This window comes from Triturus cristatus, chromosome 4_1 (assembly GCF_964204655.1).
Source record: "Triturus cristatus chromosome 4_1, aTriCri1.1, whole genome shotgun sequence".
NCBI lineage: Eukaryota > Metazoa > Chordata > Amphibia > Caudata > Salamandridae > Triturus > Triturus cristatus.
Window position 1 is genome coordinate 437,028,937 of NC_140585.1, and position 21,212 is coordinate 437,050,148.

The window sequence follows — 21,212 nt, forward strand, 5'->3', positions numbered from 1 at the left end:
GACCCCAATGGAGGGCAGGCTGGATACAGGACCCACACAGGGCCCCTGAGAAAGTTTCTTGGATGGAGCAAAACGTCGATGCTGAGGGCACGATGATCGATCTTTTTCATGTATTCGGGTCAAGCTTCGCTGAGGTGAAGGCAATCCGTCGAGCGGCGCAGAGCGTTGTCGTCAGCAGAGCGTTGTCATCAGGCTGCACAGGCTGCAGAACCGCTGTTGTCGAACAGCTTCTGCATCAGTGCTGAAAGGGTGATGCGTCAGTTTTGATCCGTGTAAAGGTGACAATGCATCAGTTGTGTAGTAAAACAGCTGAGGCCCAGAACTTGGAGAGGGCTTCTCAGGCAAGGGTAGGACCCACAGAAGGCAGGGTCCAGCAGCACCAGCAGAATTGCAGGTAGTGTTTTGTGTTGCTGAGACTTCAGAAAAAAAGGGGGCAAGCCAGCAAGCTTGGAGGGAAGGCTGAGTCCAGCTCTCCTTCAATAGAGCCTGGGAGCAGCTGACAGCAGGGCAACAAGCAAAAAAGCAGTCCTTCCAGAAACACAGTCCAGTTGAGTCATTTAACCAGCACAGTAGTCCTTCTGACAGAGGTTCATTTCAAGATCCAGAAGTGTCTAGTTTTATGGGGTCAGAGACCTAGTACTTATACCCAAAAGTGCTTTTGATGTGGGGGGTGACTTCATAGCAGCTCTCTGAAGTACACACGGATTCCTTTCAACCCATTCCTGTCTGTCAGACTATCTGTAGGGGGTAAATCAGTGATTTGTGCATGGACAGGACGCTTCTTGTTGAATTATGTCAGTCCCTCCCATTCATCGTGCCTAGGAATACCTATCAGAATGTAGATGAATGCAGATGAGTGCTCAGAATGTAGATGAGCCTCACCTTCCTGTGTTTGTGGTTGTCTAGAGGGAGTGCACAAAATGTATCTGCCACCCACCCCAGACATGTATTGGAGACAGACTGTCAGGCACATAGTTTAGTAAGTGCAGAGAAATGTCCACTTTCTAAAAGTGTCATTTATAAAAAAATAACGTTAAATTCAAATTCAGCAGTAAGGATGAATTATCATTGCCATTTCAAAGACATGAAACATGAAAAAGCTACTCCTCTCTGATCCTAATGCTGGCCTATGTGAGGGTAGGCCTCACAGTTGTGAAAAAAGAAATAGGCGGTTTGTCACTACTAAGAAATGCACAGCATAAAAGTACATGTCCTACCTTTTACTTACCTAGTACCCTGCCCTTAGGGTTATTTAGGCCTACCTTAGGGGTGACGTATATGTAATAAAAGGGGAATTTAAGGCTTGGCAAGTAGTTTAAATGCCAAGTCAAAGTGGGTGCTGTCTACTGCAACAGTGAATCGTGGTGATTACTAAGCTGTATAAAATGGAGACCCCTCACATATGCAACCGAGATGGCAACACCAGATATTCCTTAGTGTTATGGGCTTCTCATCTTCAGTGTGCTCATATGCATGTAGGGAGGAGGGGCTATCCATCTGATCTAGAGTCAGCCCAGTACAGTAGCTAATGAATGACACTGGTACTCGTCAGTGCTACATCGCTTTGTCCTGTCATATCTCTGCTTAGTTGTCAGTCCTCTGTTCATAAAAACATCAAAACATTATTTGTCTTGTAATGGTTTAAAAGTGTATCCCCGAAACTATGTGTACGTCACTACATGTGGTAACTAGATGCATGGTTTAAACACTGCTGCACATTAGGACCTGTGAGTTTCATCTGCTCAAAATGTTTAATTACTTCATCTTGTGTTTCCAATTTTGTCAGGCTCAGAGGACCATCAAATCACTCATGAAGGAGCTTAGCAGTCCATATAATGGCCTTAGGTGTTTAAGCCCTTTCATTGACCCAGAGTAATGGTGCCAGGAAAGGCCCCTAATGCATGTATTTGTTTATTTATTTGGAGTTTTATATAGCGATGGCTTGACCCTGAGGTATCAGTGTGCTTTCCATAGGTTGAGAACGTGAATAGTTGCACAATTAACATAAAAGTAGATATTTGCATTAATGTTCAACATTTGAGAGGTGAAGGGGAGAAAGGGATAAACACAGGCAAACTCTGCAAGAAGCAGAGGGGGATCAGGAACCAGGCAGAAGGAAAGTGTTCAAGTTCAGTCGACCTGTACCAACCAGGGCATGCCTGGAGCCAGTCCATCACCACCGGGCCCTAAGCAAAGGCAGACCAAAATGAGTTTGGTCAGACCCTCCAGGATTTTGCAATTTGCAAAACAATCGCGAAATCTGCACTTTTGTAAAAATGCTGCGATTTTTACAAAAGTGCCCGCAAAATCTGATCCCTTCTATTGGCCACATAGCTCTCGCCAAGGAGCCAATAGAAGGAGGTTCCTCACAGCAGACAGGTGAGGTGGTGTGTTTATTTACAGCCCTTACCTGCCCTGCTGCTGTTCTGTTCTTCATTTCCTGAGGGCTGAGGGGACTGGTCTCTGGCTGGAGCATCGTCGGGCCCGGGTAGGTACTCCTGTTGCTGCTTATTGCTGGGGGCCCACGCACATGGGAAACGCGGCGGGCCCTGGCAGGCATCATTTTTTTTGTAAGGTTAGGTTGGGGCCCGCTGCATGCCCCGTGTGTGGCGGGGCCAGGGGGGCATTATTTTTGGGCCCGCCGTACACGGGGCACTCGGTGGGCCCCTGCAGCATTGTTTTGTTTTTGTAGGTTATGTTGGGACCGCCGTGTGCCCCGTGTGCGGCAGGCCCGGGGGGCATTATTTTTTGGCCCTCTGCAGACGGGGCAAGCGGAGGGCCAAAAATAGTTTTTTTTTTTAAAGTTTATTTTGGGCCCGCTGTGTGCCCAGTGTGCGGCGGGCTCAGGGGGGCATTATTTTACGGGCCAGCCGCACACTGGGCATGCGGCGGGCCCCTGTAGCATTGTTTTAAAAAAAAACATTATGTTGGGCCCGTCACGTGCCCCTTGTGCGGCAGGCCCAGGGGGCATTATTTTTGGGCCCGCAGCACACGGGGCACGTGGCGGGCCCTGGCAGGCATTATTATTTTTTAAAGTTTATGTTGGGCCCACCACGTGCCCCGTGTGCGGCAGGCCTAGGGGCATTATTTTTGGGCCGGCGCGTGCCCCGTGTGCGGCAGGTCCAGAGGGGCATTATTTTTGGGCCCTCCGCACACCGGGCACGAAGCGGGCCCTTGCAGCATTGTTTTTTTTAAAAAAAGTTATGTTGGGCTGCACATCGCGGGTAATATTTGGGTTCTGTACACTTCTGGGGAGATGAATAATGGGTTTCATAATTGTTTATTTTGGTTTTGGGCAATTTTGGGCAAAAACAGAGCGCCTGGATACCCGTAGGGTTACAGTTTCTCCGCGCTATATAAATCTTTATACAATACAATACAATACAATACAATTTGGGGATTTTCCGTACACACCCGTTAAGCACTTGGCTGCTCCTATTCTTCTCCTCCCCTGAGTGTAAATGCCTAGCTTATGTGCTCCTACAAAGTACACTTGTACAAATTTGTTTTGGACGCTTAGGTTTCACTTTCTTTGCAGGTGGTGCATCTTGCCCTTTTTTGGCCATTTTTTTCCCCCCATGCAACCTTTGTCATGTTATTTTTTATTTGCAGGCACTTTGGGGCAGGGTTGGTTGTTTTTCGAAAAACATTTTTGCCTTATGTTTTTTATATTTACCTCTCACCCCCACTGCCCTCCGCAGACGACTCAAAGTTGCCTAGCGGGACCACACAAGTATGCCATTTCACTTCGTAGGACTTCTGCCTACCTGTATGTATTAACGCTCCACGTATGCAACTTCGCTTCAAAAGGTTTCACGTTCTCCTTTCTTTGCAACTGACCATGCTGTTTGCTCAACAATTGCAATGCCTTTTTCCCCTTTGGAACACATCTATTAACACCAAATATATTTGTAGGTGAGTTACGTGACTGCGCCGCTACCCCGAGATCTTTTGGATTCCAAGGGAGCAACAAGCCACCACAACAAAAGCAGGATGGAGAAGTTTCTGCAGCCTGTGAAGGCTGTGAAGCACCGATCACATCTATCTGCCCATTTAACCGCAGCAGAACGGGCCAGAGAGGACAGTACTGTGATGCATGCTGATCGTGGCATGCTGTTTTGCAGTGTGTGCAATGTGGCGGTGGCCCACATCCGGAAACACACAGTGGATATGCATGTGCGGTCCCAAAAACACTTGAAACGCTGTTCAGATGATCCAGACCCTCACTCTTTGCCAAAACATGCCCGTCAGGTGACTGTGAACTCGCTTTTCACAGAGAGTACAGCTGCCGGTGCCTCAAACCATGACATTATAAGTGAGTGGCTCAATGTCTGCACAGCGCTGAACATTCCGCTGAGCAAAACCGACCACCCTGTGTTGCGCAAGTTTCTCCACGAGCGAGTACGAAATGGTGGAGCGATACCTGGAAGTCATCAGCTTCAATGTTAATATGTTAATGTTAATGTTAATAAAGCTTATAAAGGCACTGCTACCCTAAGGTGTTCTGGCGCTGGGAGCTGCCTACTTGGTTACTGGAAAGGAATGTCTGATTTCAGGAGAAAAGCCAGGTTTTCAGCCCCCTTCTAAAGGAAAGGAGCTCAGTTGCACTTCTGAGGTGGAGGGAAAGGCCGTTCCAAGCCTTTGCGGCACAAAAGAAGAAACTCCTGCCCCCCCAAGCTGGCTGTTTTGACCCATGGGATTTTTATTTGATTTGCCTCGGCCGAGCAAAGTGCTCTGCCGGGAACATACCATTGAAGGTGTTGTCTCATGTAAGCAGGGCCAGATCCTTTAAGGGCCTTAAAGACCGTACAAAGGGCCTTGAATTCCATGCGTTGTTTCACCGGGAGCTAGTGGAGGTTCCGAAGTCCCTTCTTCACTAAAACAAACCTTGGAATGCCCAAGAGGACCCTGGTTGCTGCATTCTGCACGACCTGTAGTCGGTTAAGATGTCTTTTTTGGATGTTAAGATGAAGGCCGTTGCAGTAATTAAGTCGAGACAAAATGAGACCAGTGATTACTGTCCTGAGGCCATCTTCAGGAAGAAGTAATTTAATTTTCCTCATGATCCTGAGAAGATGGAAACAGGAAGAAATGACTTGGCTAATCTGATCCCCAAAAGAAAGTTTAGAATCCACGATCACCCCCAAGTTCTTCACTTTGCGGTAGGGACTGGGGGCGGGCCAAGATTTCAGGCCACCAATCGGGTGACCAGAGATTCGCGGAATTACCGAAGATGATCACCTCGGTTTTCCCTGCATTTAACTTAAGACAGTTAGCTGACATCCAGCTTGCGATGGCCTGCATGCAGTCATGACAGTCGCGACCTGTCTCAGCCTCTTTGCCCTTCTGTATTGACAATACTATCTGTGTGTCATCGGCATAGGAGGTCAGCTGGAGCCCAAATGATCGTAAAAGGGCTGCCAGCGGGGACACGTATACGTTAAATAGCGTAAAGGGCTAAGCGCCGACCCCTGTGGAACCCCACAGGACAGGGAGAAAGGTCTCGATCGATCCTTGCCCAGGTCCACTGTTTGGGTTCTATCGGTGTAAAAAAAGATTTTAGAAGGGCATGGGCCTTGCCTAGAACCCCATTTTCGACTAACCGGTCCAGCAGCACTTCGTGGTGGACCGTGTCAAAGGCCGCTGAGAGATCCAACATAATCAAAATTGCAGCCCCTCACTGATCTAATGCCTCTCTGATTTCTTCAGTTGATTTAATCAGAGCCAGCTCAGTGCTGTGTTCAGCGCGGAAGCCAAATTGTGTTGGGTCTAGTAGGCCATTAGTCTTAAGGAAGGAGCTTAATTGAGAATTAATTTCCTTTTCAATCATCTTAGCCGGTAGCGGAAGGCGGGAGATGGGTCTATAGTTGTTTGGCTCCTTAGAGTCCAGATTAGCTTTCTTCAGGAGTGGAAGGATCGAAGCTTTTTTCCAGGCCTTAGGAAACAGACCCGACTTGAAGATGGCATTAAAATCCGGGGCAAGGGCTGTCCCAATACTATTCAGGATGGGTTTAACCACTGATGCTGGGCATGGATCTAGAGGGGAGCCAGATTGGATTGCCGACAATTGCTTTGTAGCATCTTGGGCCTCCAATGTCGCGACAGCTGTCTAAAGTAGGAATTGCCTTGATGTCATTTGACGGGCCCCAGGCTCCCATCTTAATGTCCTCCTTTGGCAAAATGCTGAAAGATGAGAAAATGATGTCCACTTTTTCCCGAAAAAAGGAGGCTAGGGTTTCACAGAATTCAGGGTCACTCCGTGGTTTGGCGCTAGTGGGAGTTATAAGTTTTGAAATAGTTTTAAAAAGTTCCTTTGTGGAGGATTTAGCATTACTAATCTGTTCCCCGAAGAACTTATTTTTTGTATCAAAAAGCACTCTTTTGTAACGGGAGAGACTTTCTCTATAAGCCTGTTTAGTGATATTAGTGTAGCCTCGCATCCAAACTCGTTCCAATCGCTTGCATTCAACTTTGTGCAATATCAGGCTGTCAGAATACCAGGGGGCTGATGGCGATGCCCTCTTGGGAATTCACATTTTAACAGGGGCCAGTGTTCTGCAGGCTGAGTCTAGCCATTCGGTATATTCAGTCGAGGCCTCTTCAGCAGAGGAAGACCAAGCGCCCATCGTTGCTTTCAAACGATTGTCTAACTCCAAACTATTTATATTTTTCCAGGCCCTCAGTTCAACCTTAGGTATGGGCTCCGGTTTAGGTTTGCGATGTTTGGTAAGTGAAATTTCCAAAAAGACGGCCGCATGATGCGACCAGGGGAGTGGCAGAACTCCTCGGTAGTGAATATTGGGATGGTTAGAGAATATGCCATCTAGGGTGTGACCTGCAGTGTGAGTGGGATCTAGCACTAGTTGAATAAGGTCCCCCCCACTTAAAGTTTGTTGTAGTTTTATATTATCATGGTCAGTGGGGTCCTCAAGATAGAAATTGAAGTCTCCTAAAATCGTAAAAGACTTAGCGCAGAGTCCCTCCTCTAATAGCATTCCAGCTGACTCTAAAAACACACCTCTGGCCCCAGGAGGGTGATAGAGGAGAATAGCTCTGAAAGTGTCATGATGGGAAATACGGACATTTACTGACAAAGCTTCACAAGTCTGGTTGGAGGATGAGAGGACGGAGGGCTCTAGGGAATTATGGTAGATTACGGCCAGCCCACCGCCTTTCCTTCAAGAACGTTATCTCCCAGAGAGATATATAGGAGCCAAGAACGAGCTGAAAGAACACTTGCAAGATCAGAAGATCAGTGTTATATTTGATGAAACACCTGATGTCGAAGGGCGGTGTGTATTGAATGTGTTATTTGCAGTGGCCTCTGCGCAGGGTGGCCGTCAGATCCATACCCATCTGGCAGACACAGTGTTCCTCTCACAGTGCAACCATGGGACTGTAGTGCAAGCAGTTGTGAAGGTGCTCACAGAGTACAGTATAGCCTTTCAGAATGTTATTTCCTTTAACACTGACAATGTGGCATACATGCTCAAGGCATACAACACAGTGTTGAGAAATCTGTACACAAACTCCATACATATCACCTGCTTGGCAAACATTAAATCTTATTGGAGAGTCGTTTAGGAAGCCTTTTGTGGAGCTAAATGCTTTCCTTCTGTACTTCTCGTGCATCTTTTACATGGCCGGTAGCAGAAAGAGAAGGTACCTGCACCCTCTTGCTGAGAACCATAGGATGAAATCACGATGGCACCTGACCCTTGCAGTACCCGGAGGAGTTCTTGATTTGCTGCTGTCCAGTACCACTGCAAGCACTTTGAGGCCTATGCTGGGTTTGTTGAGTCTGAGATGCAACTCAGCAAGTCTCCCCCAGATTCCCTTGAAAATCTGCAAAGGATTTTGAACAGTGACCAAATAAACTGCATTAAAGTTCAAGTGGACATTGTGGAAGAAAAATGCCAAAACATTTTACATCTGATGGACTTATTCCAGAGTAAGACACCAGTGACAATGAAGGTGTGTGATTATTTGGAGGACCTCCACATAGACCTAACAAACAATTCAGTCCTCACTACAACCATTTCTACAGACCACTGCAGGGGCTAAATTAACTCTGACACAGGAAAAAAGGTAACATCCCAGCTTAATGAAGCTTTTGAAAATTCACTGGAAAAGGTGGGCAAATACATGGGGGAGGCCCAACGAGGCATTGGATTCTTGAAACAAGTGCGCCTTTTCAATCCTGCACTACTCTGCATCCTGCCTAAAGAGAAGAGTGCATATGCAGCCATGAAAATGTAGGCCCAGAAGCAGTACTGGCATCTGTTTCTGGGCTGATTGACACTGACCTCTTTTGGTGTGAGATGGCTGACCACATTCCAGCCCTTTCACAGCTTGCAGCTGTGTACAAGGACTGTGTGACCAGTTCTGCAGATGCTGAAAGGAGCAACAGCATTAACAAAAATTATTGTTTCAGCCAGACGACGGTCCGTCTCTGAGCAATCCATCCGGGCATTATTGTTTTTGAATTATAATCAGCACCACAATATTGGGCTAGATTTGGACTGCTCAGAAGAACTGCACATACATGGCCAAGATTAACACGACAAGCATACAGGTTCCGCTGGCATTTATTCATTAACAGGTTTATGTCCTATATGTAGCGTTTGAACCAAAACAAATTGTCTAATAGTAAATAAACCCAATATACATAGCTTCAAGTTGTAAAATAACTGAAAAAAATAAGATATCTGTGTTTGTTGTAGGAAAAATTGCAAAATAAAGTGCCGTAAAAATGCTGCTAAATTTCCAGATTTGTGCCGCTAAATTTACTAGTTCATGCCGCAATATCCTGGGGGATCTGTTTGGTGTAATTACCCACTGTAGGGTTTGTGGAGGCGGCACAGCAACGCAGCGGGATGGTGTCGCTCGCCGAGCAGAAGACAAGCAGACCACGAGAGGCCATCAACGGAGGTAAAGTTGGCTGCCTCGAGCTCACCATCTTCATTGACAGGAAGCAGACAAAAGGCAATGGGGGAGCAAGAGTGAGTTTTTGTGGTCCGGCGCAAGGCAAAGACCAAGCCGCCGAAAACAACATCATGAAAGTGGCAAGCAGCAAGCAGTGAAACTCCCGCCGAAAAACCTCCCACCTCCATGATGGAGGACTCCGTCAGTGATCGCCGTCCTACAACACATCGGCCATTCAAAAGTAGGAAGGAGACCCCAGTTTTCAAAACGACTCACCCGTGGAGGAAAAGCTATCCCAACTCCTGGACTGCAACAGGGGAGAGAGAGGGCTAAAGACTGGAACCCAATGATTTCTCCCTGCTCCGACTAGGGGAAATGATCTTGGGGGCCACGGCAGCCACGGCGGGAAGATGTGAGGGGCCGCCATCTGGAAGGAAATTTAAGTGAAAACTTGCTAGTGGGAAGAAGTCGTGGCGGGATGACAAGCAATAGTGTCCGAGACCGGAAGGTAGGTGATAGCCAAGGGATAATAACCCAAAGGGTGAATCCCGAGCCCGTCTCATCTCAGCTGCATTGAGCAGCTCAACCGGGCAATCGGCCATTATGCTGGGAGTTCGATGGCTTCTAAGTTGCTTCTATTTCGGTGATTGCGTCATCATGGAGAATCTCAGCAAATAATAGCATTCAAATCCCCGGGGTGGAGGAGGATCAAGGGGGGCAAATTCCAGGATTATCGACAAAACGGCAATCCCTCGCCTGGATCTCCTGGACGGAGCTCCTTATCCGTCAGCCATCTTCAATTAAAGCCAGGAAGTGATTCCTCATTACTAGTGCCCCATGGCGATCAGTACCGGTAGATTACATGGTGTGAGTGCGGCTTGTAACAGTGATAGATAACTATAAGGCATGCTTGCAGTGACGGCAGAGCCAGAGGGTGTCTCTGTGTTACATAGTGAAGGTGCCACAAACTCATAATGTTCCATGTTAGAGTCATGGAACCTGTAAAAATATGCCTGCAATGATGGCATAGATATCCCAGGCATGCACCGAACACATTTAAGGCATTAGGGTGCCACCCGTTGTCGACAGCTAAAGCCCAAAAGAATTTAGTTCTTTAAAAAAAAAAATCTGCCGTGGCGGCTGCTTCAGTCGTTGGCATGATCCCGTGACTAGTCCCATTGGCCATTGAATTTAGAGGTGCATCGAAACACTAAAGCACACCCATGGTACTGTGTAGGAATGCCATTATGGGTCTGCTGACCATCTATTCTTGAAAGGTTATGATCTGGGTGGCACATAAGATAGTGAATGAACATAAGGGCAGTTATATATTTGCTTACAGCAGCTTGGAAAGACCAGAGATTGAACACCTTATGGTCTTGTAAATTTTACCTCTCATCAGAGCTGGGACCTGAACAGTTTATTAGACCCTCAGGTTGGACCATGGTGTGGGCTGAGCTTTGTACCCTAAAGAGGGCCTAACCAATATACTTCAATATTGAAAAGGCGCTGCCTGGTTCTGCCGAGCGTCTTACCCGCTGCCTTGAGTCTCAGGCATGCTGCTTCAGCTCGACTGCCTGGATTGAGGTTCTCCTAGCCTCCTGCCTGTCTCTCCTCCTTCTTCACTCCTTTTGTTCCTGCCTTTTTGCCCCTTTCCTCCTTTTCTTGTTGACTCTTTTCTGTATGTTTCCTGCTTGTGCTTTTTCTTCTGTCCTTTATCATGCACCGTTTTGCCTCTTTACCGCCCCCTTTTTTTCCCTCACTTATATGGCACCATGCACATAAAAGACAGCAAAGGAAGAGAAATAAGGCAAAAGATAAAAGGCAGCAAGAGCAGGAAACAGGCAAATGAAAACTAAAGCAAAGCTGCATGTAAGCAGGGCAAATATTGGGCAAGGGAGTTCCATCATCCGGTTCCAGTTCCTGGATGATGAAGAGGTCCAGAGTGAGGACGTCACATTACGTACGTATTTTTTTTAAATAAGATTTTGTGTGTGCACACCCCTGTCCCTGCCACCCTCCCCGAAGATGCCAGCGAACACTGTCTGAGACACGTTTAAAGTGCTACTTGAGTGGGTGGCACAATTAGTGCTGCAGGCCCGCGAGTAGCATTTGATTTACAGGCCCTGGGCACAGAGAGTGCCACTTTATTAGGACCTTACAAGTAAATTAAATATGCCAATTGGGTATAAGACAATTTGACAATGTTTCAAGGAGAATGCGCAAGCACTTTAGCACTGGTCTGTAGTGGAAAAGTGTGCAGGTTCTAAGGCCAACAAAAACGAACTCAGCAAAAATAGGAGGAAAGCAAAAAATTTGGGGATGACCCTGCTGAAAGGGATAAGTCCAACCTTTGACCTATGGATCGATCCAAAATATGGATGACAGCAGGTGGAGAGCCAATGGCTGAAGTAGGCTGACCTTTGCCCACAGTGTATGCTCACTGAGGGACTGGTCTAACATTTGAATGACACTGTAAGAAAGCAATGCCAGGAAGACGGCTGCCTCTCAGCTCTTGTATAAGGATTATTTTATGTATGTATATATTACAATATGTTTGCCATGAGTGGTGCAAGCGTCATTACACATTAAGACTAATAATAATATTAGTATTTTTCGGGGAGTTAAACTAACTGAGGCTGGAGATTGTCAAGTTACACAATAAAAGTTTACCGATAATCAAAACGGATGCAGCACGCATATGTGAGCGTGAGACTAAACAGTACAGACCGCACAGGGAAAAAAAATGTACCTGAAAGTTTAATAAATATACCCTGCACTGCTCGAGCTAAGAAAAAACGTGCTCGGCGCTGGCTGTCAACACTCACAATGTCAACGTGCAAGACACAGGTGAACCTGACATTTTTTAAAAACACGTATACGAAGGGAAATATTCAATAATATTGACATAACTTGCTAAAACAAATATCAGAAACAAGACTGAAGAAAATATTTTACTAGTTTTGAAGGTTTCTTTTAATCTACATAGAAAACGACCTAACTTTTAATTGAGATGTTAAAGGCTGGTGTTATGCTTGTAAATGCACCTTCAAACCAATGGTGCTTTGAGACTACCTAAGCAAGATTGTTCATGCATTGTTTTAAAATTCAGTATTTCGTGTGGAGGCTTGGTCCCATTCAATGAATAGGCGGATTGAAAAGAAAATGAAACTCTGCTAATAGTTTTGTTTCCTGTCTATGGGATGTGCACGGGCTATGAAATGGTCACTGAAAGAGATTGTTACTGAAAGAGTTAGGGCGTTTTTGTTCTTATCGAGATGTGTCTGAGCATATTTATTGAGAGAGTGGGAAGGTGCTTATCGAAATTTCGAGACAAATTGAATGTTGCTTACTCAGACAATCCCACACATCTCACACTGGAAGGAGAGAGAAAAGGATTAAAAAAAAGTGAGTGAGAAAGGAGATCAGGGAGAAAGAGAGGGGCCTAATAAATGAATGTGTGTGCGTGAAAGAGAGATAAAGAAATAGAATGAAAAACGAGATTCAATTATAAGGAAACGAGAGAATGGTTGTAGCTACAACAAATGGCAAAGCAAGAGAGAAAATGAGTGAGAATTGTGCAAGAAACAGAGCAAGGGAAAAGAGAAATTGAGAGAGAGAAAAGATGAGATTGAGAGGGAGTAGAGTGAGAGATAGACAGAGAGAAAGACAGGGAGAAGGAGAGAACCGAAAAGATTGAAAGACTGAAAAGAAAGGAGAGAGAGAGAGAGTGAAAACGAGAGAGAGAGACAAGGAATGAGAGCAATACTTTACCAGTAAAAAAATATATAAATAAGACCAGTGCCACAATTTTTGTTAGGAACCCGCCATCTCAACACATGCAAGGAAGTGTTGGGAGTGGTGTGGAGGAAACCAGGGAGTTGTTCAAATTGCCTGTCATTCAGTAGGGCCGCTGGGGGCTGCAGAAGGAGCAGCAGTAAGCTAGCCTGCTACTCTAATGCACACCCTGACCCTTCCTACACCAGCTGCTTGTGGGTGTTAGACCCAACAGGCTAAGGGTGGTCTTCCCCCCCAACGTTTTGCCTTCCTCTTCCACTTTTTCTGACAATTTTTGATGGCATTAGGACTCTGCACTTTACCACTGTTAACCAGTGCTAAAGTGCTCCTGCTCTCTCCCCTAAACATGGTAATATTGGTTTATCCCCAACTGGCATATTTACTTTCCTAATATGCAGTGCTTGAATTTTAAAGAAATAAGTGCCAGGGTTCTAGTCAGCAGGCCACTTCTGCTTACACTGTCCATTGCTGCTGTTGATTACCATGAAAGCATAACTAATAAGTCACACTCCTACAAGTGTTACAATTCTGACAATTTCTGGACCCCAAAGTTAAAAGAATGGCTTTGACAGCAGGTATTAGTCATTCTTAATGTATATTTAATTAATAAACAACAGTACTTGTGCTCATATCTGAATTAAAAACACAGTGCCACCAAGTGGCTGACTGTTATACGTACCGGTGCTGACAATTAAGTGCCAGTGCTGAGGACCGGAAACCACCAGCTCAAATTAAGCACTGCTGATATGTCCCTTGTAAAGTGCACTACATGTGCCGAGGGCCTGTAAATTAAATACTACTAGTGGGCCTGCAGCACTTGTTGTGTCACCCTCTTAAGTAGCCCTCTGACCATGGCTCCCACCTGCCATTGTAGAGACTGTGTGCAGTTTGCACTGGCATTTTGTCCTGGCAAAAGAAACCTTTTGCCAGGACCGAACCTTCCCTTTTTATACAAATCAGTAATCCCTAAGGTAGGCCCTGGACAATGCAGAGGGCAGGGTGCAATGTATTTAAAAGGCAGGACATGTACTTTTTAAGTTTTACATGTCCTACTAGTGAAAAACCCTCAAGTTCATTTATCACTACTACCTTGCCTATCTCCCCCATATGATAGCATTGGGATTACCTGATTATATTGTATAAATGTAATTCCCTATTGGGAAAAGATAAACCCTTCAAGTCTAGTGTCTCTGGAGTCACAATTTAAAATACAACCTTATGGTGAAGTCGGATTTTTAATTGCAGTTCTCAAAATGCAACTTTTAGAAAGTTGGCATTTTCTTAATTTATAGAACAAATGAGAGGGGCCCATTACAGCAAGGGGACAGGGAACTGCAAACCACAAATAATCCCTTTTTAAATCCCACAGCAATGTTGGCACAACAAGTCACATAAAGACAAAAATTATACAAATAAAAAAAGCAATAATCAAATAGGAGCACCCTTAGAGACAGTGTTACTAGATCTGTTACAAATGCTGATCCATTATTGCTTATCAACCACGAGTACTGAAAAAGTGAATTTTCTTCATCTATGGTCCCTTCTAGTCAGATTCAGCATATGAGATCAGTCAACGCGTTTCTTTGGACTTGAATGATTTCATACGACCTTCTTCGGGACAAAGTATTTGGGCATGAACCTCCCTCAGATTAAAAATGGCAATTCATTCAATGTTACATTATTCAGTAGACGCTGTACAATATTATTGTTGTATATATTGTGGCCGACTTATATTTCCTCACTCATTGGAATTGCATGGCATCTATACATGGGGGTGTAGCCTTCTGTTATTCCTAGGACTCACCCCTTCAAGTGGCCCAAGAACTGCGCTCAGACATGTATGAACGTCATACCACATCAAGTCCTCACTCAGGATAGGGATAACATCTCCTATTCCTAAGGCTTTCCCCAGTCCTGATATTTTAGCACACTACCGTCACAGCATGATGTCTCAATGGGGGACTGGTTCTAGCTAATTTTAAATACTCCCAAAGGTGTTTGTAGGGGTTGTTGGCACTATAGTCTTGTAAACTGCTCGGGGCTGTGGCACTGACATTGCTGAAGGGTTCAAAAAGGGATTGTTTTTAACTGATGATATTACTTTTAACCAATATAGTTTTCATATCTGCAGTATGAGGATATGACATATAAGTTGGGTACTTACATGTGCTTTTTATGACATTAAAGCTTTATGTAAACTTCTTCCTTAGTGGTATGAGTTAAAAACAGTAGAACCCAAATTGGAGATGGGAAGAATTGATTGTCTGAGTGATGTGGTTGATTGATCGAAGCTATTGTGTGACACATTCGTTTCAAGGGGAGTTTTTTATTCAACTGATTCTGCTGATGTTCTTACTTTAGCTATTTGGTGCCTGCTGCATGTCTCTGATACATGTCTGGGGGGGTTGACAGCCTGACTTGTGTATTCTCCCTAGACAGCCACACACAATGGGAGCTTATGTGTGACTTGATGGGATATCCTGGCAGGATGAGAGGGAGGAGCTGTACCCAGCCTCACTTACACCTAAATAGGTTGTTCCCTGTACACACACAAAGGGGTCATACTCCCCTGTCGTAAGTCTGATCTCATGGCAGAAAGGGAGGCCTATCTTTGAGGTCTCCCCTACTTCAAAGGCACCACTGGGTATAAGTACTGGGCATCAGGCCCCACCACTTCAGTACACTTCTGAATCTGTGGATACTCTGCCAGGAAGAAGGACTGCTGTGCTCCTTAAGGACTGCAACTCTGCTGTATTACTTCTGTGCTGGACTCCTGCTTTGCTGTGCTGACCTGCTGGCCTGCTGCCCTCCTGCCTGAGTGAGAAGGACTTAACCTGCATCACTTGACCCCAGAGTGACTCTAAGGACTAGCTGGCTGGTCTCCTGATATGAAGTCTCAGGGACATAAAAGACTTCTAACCAACCTGCTTCTGCACCTAGACTCTGCCATCTGCGTGTCTGCCCAGCCAAGTGGTGCCATCCCAGTCTTGGATCTTTGGAAGTTGGCCTAAGGTGTATTTCCAGCAGAACTGAGGCATCTCCTCACCTTACCGACACATCTTCAAGCAGAACTGACTAATCTCCGTGGATTGGACAGGTCACAAAAGACTCGCATCACCACAGCCTCCTGCATCTGGGACCAACGCATCTCATTTGGAACCGCTGATGTTGCAGCGCTTTGCCTTTCTCAAGCTCCTCGCATCCCTCATCAACAGCAGTCTTGATGCCGGATCTCTGCATCGCAGACTCAGCGATCATCAGAACCGACGCATTGCCTTTTCTGGGCCTTGCATCCTCAACACCAGACATCACATTGCAAGCCTGGTTGACAGGCTCTTCGATGGCGATGCACCACGACCTCACAAAGCAGCCTTACCAAATCTTGGAATCAACGCATCGCCTTGACTGCGCAACTCATCTTTGAAATGGTAAAACGTAAGCGCTCAGCAACCAGGATTAAGGTACTTTGGTTCAGTGGGCCTAACTGGGTCCCCGTATCAGGCACGCGCTCCATCATGGTCAGCCTAAGCATTTTATTTTGCCCTTATCTGGCCTGACCAGATATCCCAAATGGTTGTACGATGGTACAACGCTGGTAAATACATCACATGCCTTTGCCTCGCATTTTTTAGCATGCATGTTTTTACCGTAATTATGCATTTACATCACATGCCAATACCACGCATTGTTGAAAAACCATGTATTTGTGTGGGGAGACCGTCCCAACTTACCTTAAATACGTGCCATTGGTATGCGATGTAAATGCATAATCGCTGTAAAAAAATGCGTTGAGAAGGCATGCGATGTACTTACCTCGTTGTAAAGGCTGTTTCCTATCCCAGATAGGGCTTTTTGCTACTAGGCGCTATTTTACCAAAAAGTTTGAAATCTCAACATCTACTTATTGGACTTTTGCCATTTTGGTCTTGTTTCATTTATTAAATTAAGTTCTATTTTTCTAACCTGGTGTAGAATCTTTTTGTGTGGTGTTTTCACTGTTTTACTGTTTGAAGTGTTGCACAATTACTTTACACATTGCCTCTAAAGTTAAGTCTGACCGCTCTGTGCCAAGCTACCAGAGGGTGAGCTCAGGTTAATTTAAGGTGTGCCTTCTTCTTACCGTCTTACCTTCTTACCGTAACTTGGATTGTGGCTGCTGCTTGACTAGGGCTCATACCCCAGTCAACCAACAACCCAATTTCTAACTTGTGTTTGTGCAGTACCATACAGTGATTTGGTGTACACTACTATTCCACATCCCAGACCAATTTGAATTTTAGATTCTTCCTGATTAGCATTTTTTATTTTTCCTCACAGTCATGTCTCTGGCTGCTGGATTTATAACTTCCCCTACGGGAATGGAATTTGAGCTGGCCAACACAGAGATATGCACCATGGCCAAGCTGAACGACTTCTGGAAGGAGATTGGACTTCCTGCTAAAAGCACCACCAGGAAGGTGGAATTGCAAAAGGCACTGAGGGCCTGGGCAGAAGTTCACTGCGTACTGGGTGAGATCAGAGGAGAGGAGGATGGGATGGAGGGAGCAGAGTATGAATCTTCTGAGGAACCACCTGCAGTAGAATGGGAGGAATTGACCCCTAAATTGGAGCTGCCTGCCAGGGCAGGGAGTATTTTCTCTACCTATGGTCTGTCCCCAGAGGAACTGGTGGAGAGGAGGGTGGAGAGAGAATTGAAGTTGCAGGTGACTCATTTTGAAAATGGAGGAGAAGAAGGCTGAAAGGGCCTTGGAGGAGAACAATATGTTATTGGCTCATGAGAGGAGCCTAAAGGAGCCGGACATCAAGGCCAGACAGGCAGAATCCAGCAGTGATGATGATGATGATGAAGCTCTGGTATGACCAGAAGGACACTCTGGTGGAGTTTCAGCCTTGCCAGAAAGTATGGGTCATGGAGGCAGTAGAGCCCTGGGCTCTCCAGGACTGTTGGACTGGCCCGTATGAAGTAAAGGAGCAAAAGGGTGGGTCCAACCACTTGGCCGATCACCAGACCCCTAGGAAGCCCCTAACGGTGCTCCGTGCAAACTGGCTTAAGCCTTACTTCAAGTGAGAATCCTGGTGACAGATGAGGGAGTGAAGGAGGAGATTGAGCTTCCCCTGACCTCCTCTCTGTCCAGGAACAGTATGGGTTAGTGGAAGGTGTCAATCTCTCTGCTTCCCAGACCCCAGTGCAGCAGAGCATCTTTTACCAGTTACTGGAACAGTTTACCTCTCTTTTCTTCTAACCCCTGGACTCACACAACTGTGCATCCATGATATTGACACTGGAGACAGTTTATCTGTGAAGAACAACATTTGCAGGTTGTCAGATCGGGTGAGGCCCAGTATCAAGGATGAGGTCTGCAAGATGCTGGTGTTAGCAGTGATTGAGCTCTCCAATAGTCCTTGGTACAGCCCTGTTGTGCTGGTACTGAAGGCTGCCCCACCGGATGCCACACCAGAACCCAGGTTCTGTGTGGACTACCAGTGACTCAATTTAGTCACCAGGATTGCTGCACACCCCATCCCCAGAGCTGAGGAACTCATTGACAGGCTGGGCGCTGTCGACTTTCTCCACAGTACCTTTGATTTGATCAGGGTATTGTCAAATCGTTCTGACTGAAGGGGCCAAAGAGGTTCTGCATACTCAGCCCCAGAGGGCCCCTTCCAATTTTGGGTGATGCCCTTTGGCTTGAAGAATGCCCCAGCTACCTTTCAAAGATTGGTCAACAGGGCCCTGGCTGATAAGGATGCCTTTTGTGCTGCCTACTTAGACAACATTGCTGTTTACAGTTCCAGCTGGGAGGAACAACTGCATCACCCCCAAGAAGTGCTTCAGGCCCTGCAAGAGGCAGGCCCGACCATCAAGGCCAGTAAGTGTCAGATTGTGCAGGGTTTCATGGTGTACCTTCATCACCTGGTAGATGTTTTCAAGTTGCAGCCCCTCCAGGCCAAGACTGAGACTATCATAGCCTGGCAACTACTTAAAACTCAGACAGAGGTGAGAACATTCCTGGGCCTTACCGGGTATTTGAGAAGATTTGTTAAGGGATATGGCACCATTGTTTCCCCCTTAACAGAGCTGACTTCGAAGAAGAAGCCCAGATTGGTGATCTGTACAGAGTCTTGCCAGAAAGCCTTTGATACCCTCATGTGTACTGCACCTGTACTCAACTTTTGGAAAATTGGCCTTTTCTTACTTTAACTATTTGGTGCCTGCTGCCTGTCTCTGATACGTGCTTGGGGAGGGTGACAGCCACACGCAATGGGAGCTTAGGTGTGACTTGATGGGCCATCCTGGCAGGATGGGAGGGTGGAGCTGTACTCAGCCTCACATACACCTGAATAGGCTGTGTCCTATCCCCAACCAAAAGTCTGCATACCCCCCTGTTGTGAGTCTGGAGCCAGGGCAGGAAGGGAGGACCTATGTGCAGTTTAAAGGCCTGCATTTGAAGTCTCCCCCACTTCAAAGACATCACTGGGTATAAGTAGCGGACGTCAGACCCAACCACTTCTGTACACTTCTGAACCTGTGGATACTCTGTCAGGAAGAAGGACTGCTGTGCTGCAGAAGGACTGCCACTCTGCTGGACTGCTGCTGTGCTGGACTCCAGCTTTGCTATGCTGACCTGCTGCCCTCCTGCCTGGGTGAGAAGGATTGGGCCTGCATCACTTGACCCCAGAACCCAGAGTGACTCCAAGGGCTAGCTGGCTGGCCTCCTGATCTGAAGTCTCAGGGACATAAAAGACTTCCAACCAACTGTGTCTTCACCTAGACTCTGCCATCTATGAGTCAGCCCTGCCAAATGGTGCCACCTCACTGCTGGACCCTTGGAAGTGTCCCAAGGTGCATCTCCAGTGGAACCAACACATCCTCTGCTGAGTGATGCAACCCAAGCAGAACTGACACATCGCCTCCGTTGAGTGGCATTTCTTCAAGCAGAACTGATGCATCGCCGCTGTTGCATCGATTGAACCTTCACAAAAGACTCGCATTACCACAGCTTCCTGCATCGGGGATGGATGCATTGCCTTTGGAACCGCCACTGTGCGATGCTTTACCTGGTGCAAGTTCCTTGCATCCCTCATCGACAGCAGCCTCGACGACGATGACGGATCTCCGCATAGCAGCTTTAGCTCTCATCGGTACTGACACATCGCCTCTACTGCTCCTCGCATCCTTGACAATGGACTTCGCATCACAAGCCCCATCGACAGGATCCTCTACAGTGATGCACCATGACCTCGCATCACAGTCTCACTGCATCTCCAAACTGACTCATCGCCTCGGCAGTACTCCGTATCTTTGACATGGATCCCCACAAGTGCTCTACAACCAGGATTAAGGTTCAGTGGGCGTATCTGAGTCCCTGTATCTGGCCCAGAGTTCATCACAGTCGGCTTGAACTTTTGACTTCGTCCCTTTCTGGCATGACCAGATATCCCAAATTGCACTTTTTGCTTTTGGGTGGTGTTTTTACCTATATTCCAAGTTCTACTTATTGGGTTTTTGTTGTTTTGGTCTTGTTTTACTTAATCAACAAAGTTCTAATGTTCTAACCTGGTGTGAAATCTTTTTGTGTGGTGTTTTCACTGTTTTACTGTTTGAAGTGTTGCACAAATATTTTACACATTGCCTGTACAGTTAAGCTTGATTGTTCTGTGCCAAGCTACCAGAGGGTGAGCACAGATTAATTTAAGGTTTGACTGCTTCTTACCCTGACTAGGATTGCAGTTGCTGCTTGCCTAGGTCTCATACCTCAGTCAACCAATAACCCAGTTTCTAACAGTGGGTGTTCCAGAGTTCCTGGCCAAAGAGACTGGCAATGCTTCACCTTGAGCACGGCACCCCATATGGGATCTCAAGTATTGCTCAGTGGTCAAGCCATAGCACCAGACAGTGGGAACAGAACTCGTCCTGCAACCACCATATTCATCTTCTGGCTCCAAGGTGCAGAATATCTACTGTGCTAGGCCATCAGCACTGAGGAAGGGAGTAAAATATTGCTTCTGTCAACTGAGATAATATTTATGCTGTTATATAAATGTAGCGGACAGGCTTCTCTGTAATAATTACAATATATGTAATAGATCTATTTTCTCCTTTTTTTCTCTATTACAAGTCCACTCACTGGCACTCTTTTTTGAGCACCTTTTTTTCTCTCATTTTCTATCTGGAGCGACCAAGTGAAATTAAGCTATTGATTTTCATATATAAGCAAATTCATGCATTTACCGTTTTGTGTGTGATAAGGGTTGATACTGTTACATATGCTCTCCCGTATTGACAGAAGCAACATTTTACTTCCTTCCTCAGAGCAGAGGAGGTTGCTATTGATAAATGAAAAGTTGGGTAAGGTAACTGGTTTAGCCTTTTCCATTTTTTTTATGGTCTCTCCGATTGGACCATAGTTGTAACGCATCGCTAGTTACCCAGGTCTTTTTGGGTATTTTTGGATCACCCCATTGTTATGTAATGGCCATCAGCACTG

The 21,212-nt window shown here is 46.1% G+C and overlaps 1 protein-coding gene across 1 annotated transcript; it reads left to right on the plus strand.

Annotated features, from left to right (window-relative positions):
- The first annotated feature begins 3,993 nt into the window (after positions 1–3,993).
- LOC146855087 (CGG triplet repeat-binding protein 1-like) lies at positions 3,994–4,449 on the plus strand. Its single transcript, XM_085651078.1, has one exon. The coding sequence runs from the start codon at positions 3,994–3,996 to the stop codon at positions 4,447–4,449; it is 456 nt and encodes a 151-aa protein (XP_085507204.1).
- Positions 4,450–21,212: the final 16,763 nt, after the last annotated feature.

What these genes read in the sequence shown, in the direction of transcription:
- LOC146855087 (XM_085651078.1), top strand. Translation starts at nt 3,994, where the DNA reads ATGGAGAAGTTTCTGCAGCCTGTGAAGGCTGTGAAGCACCGATCACAT.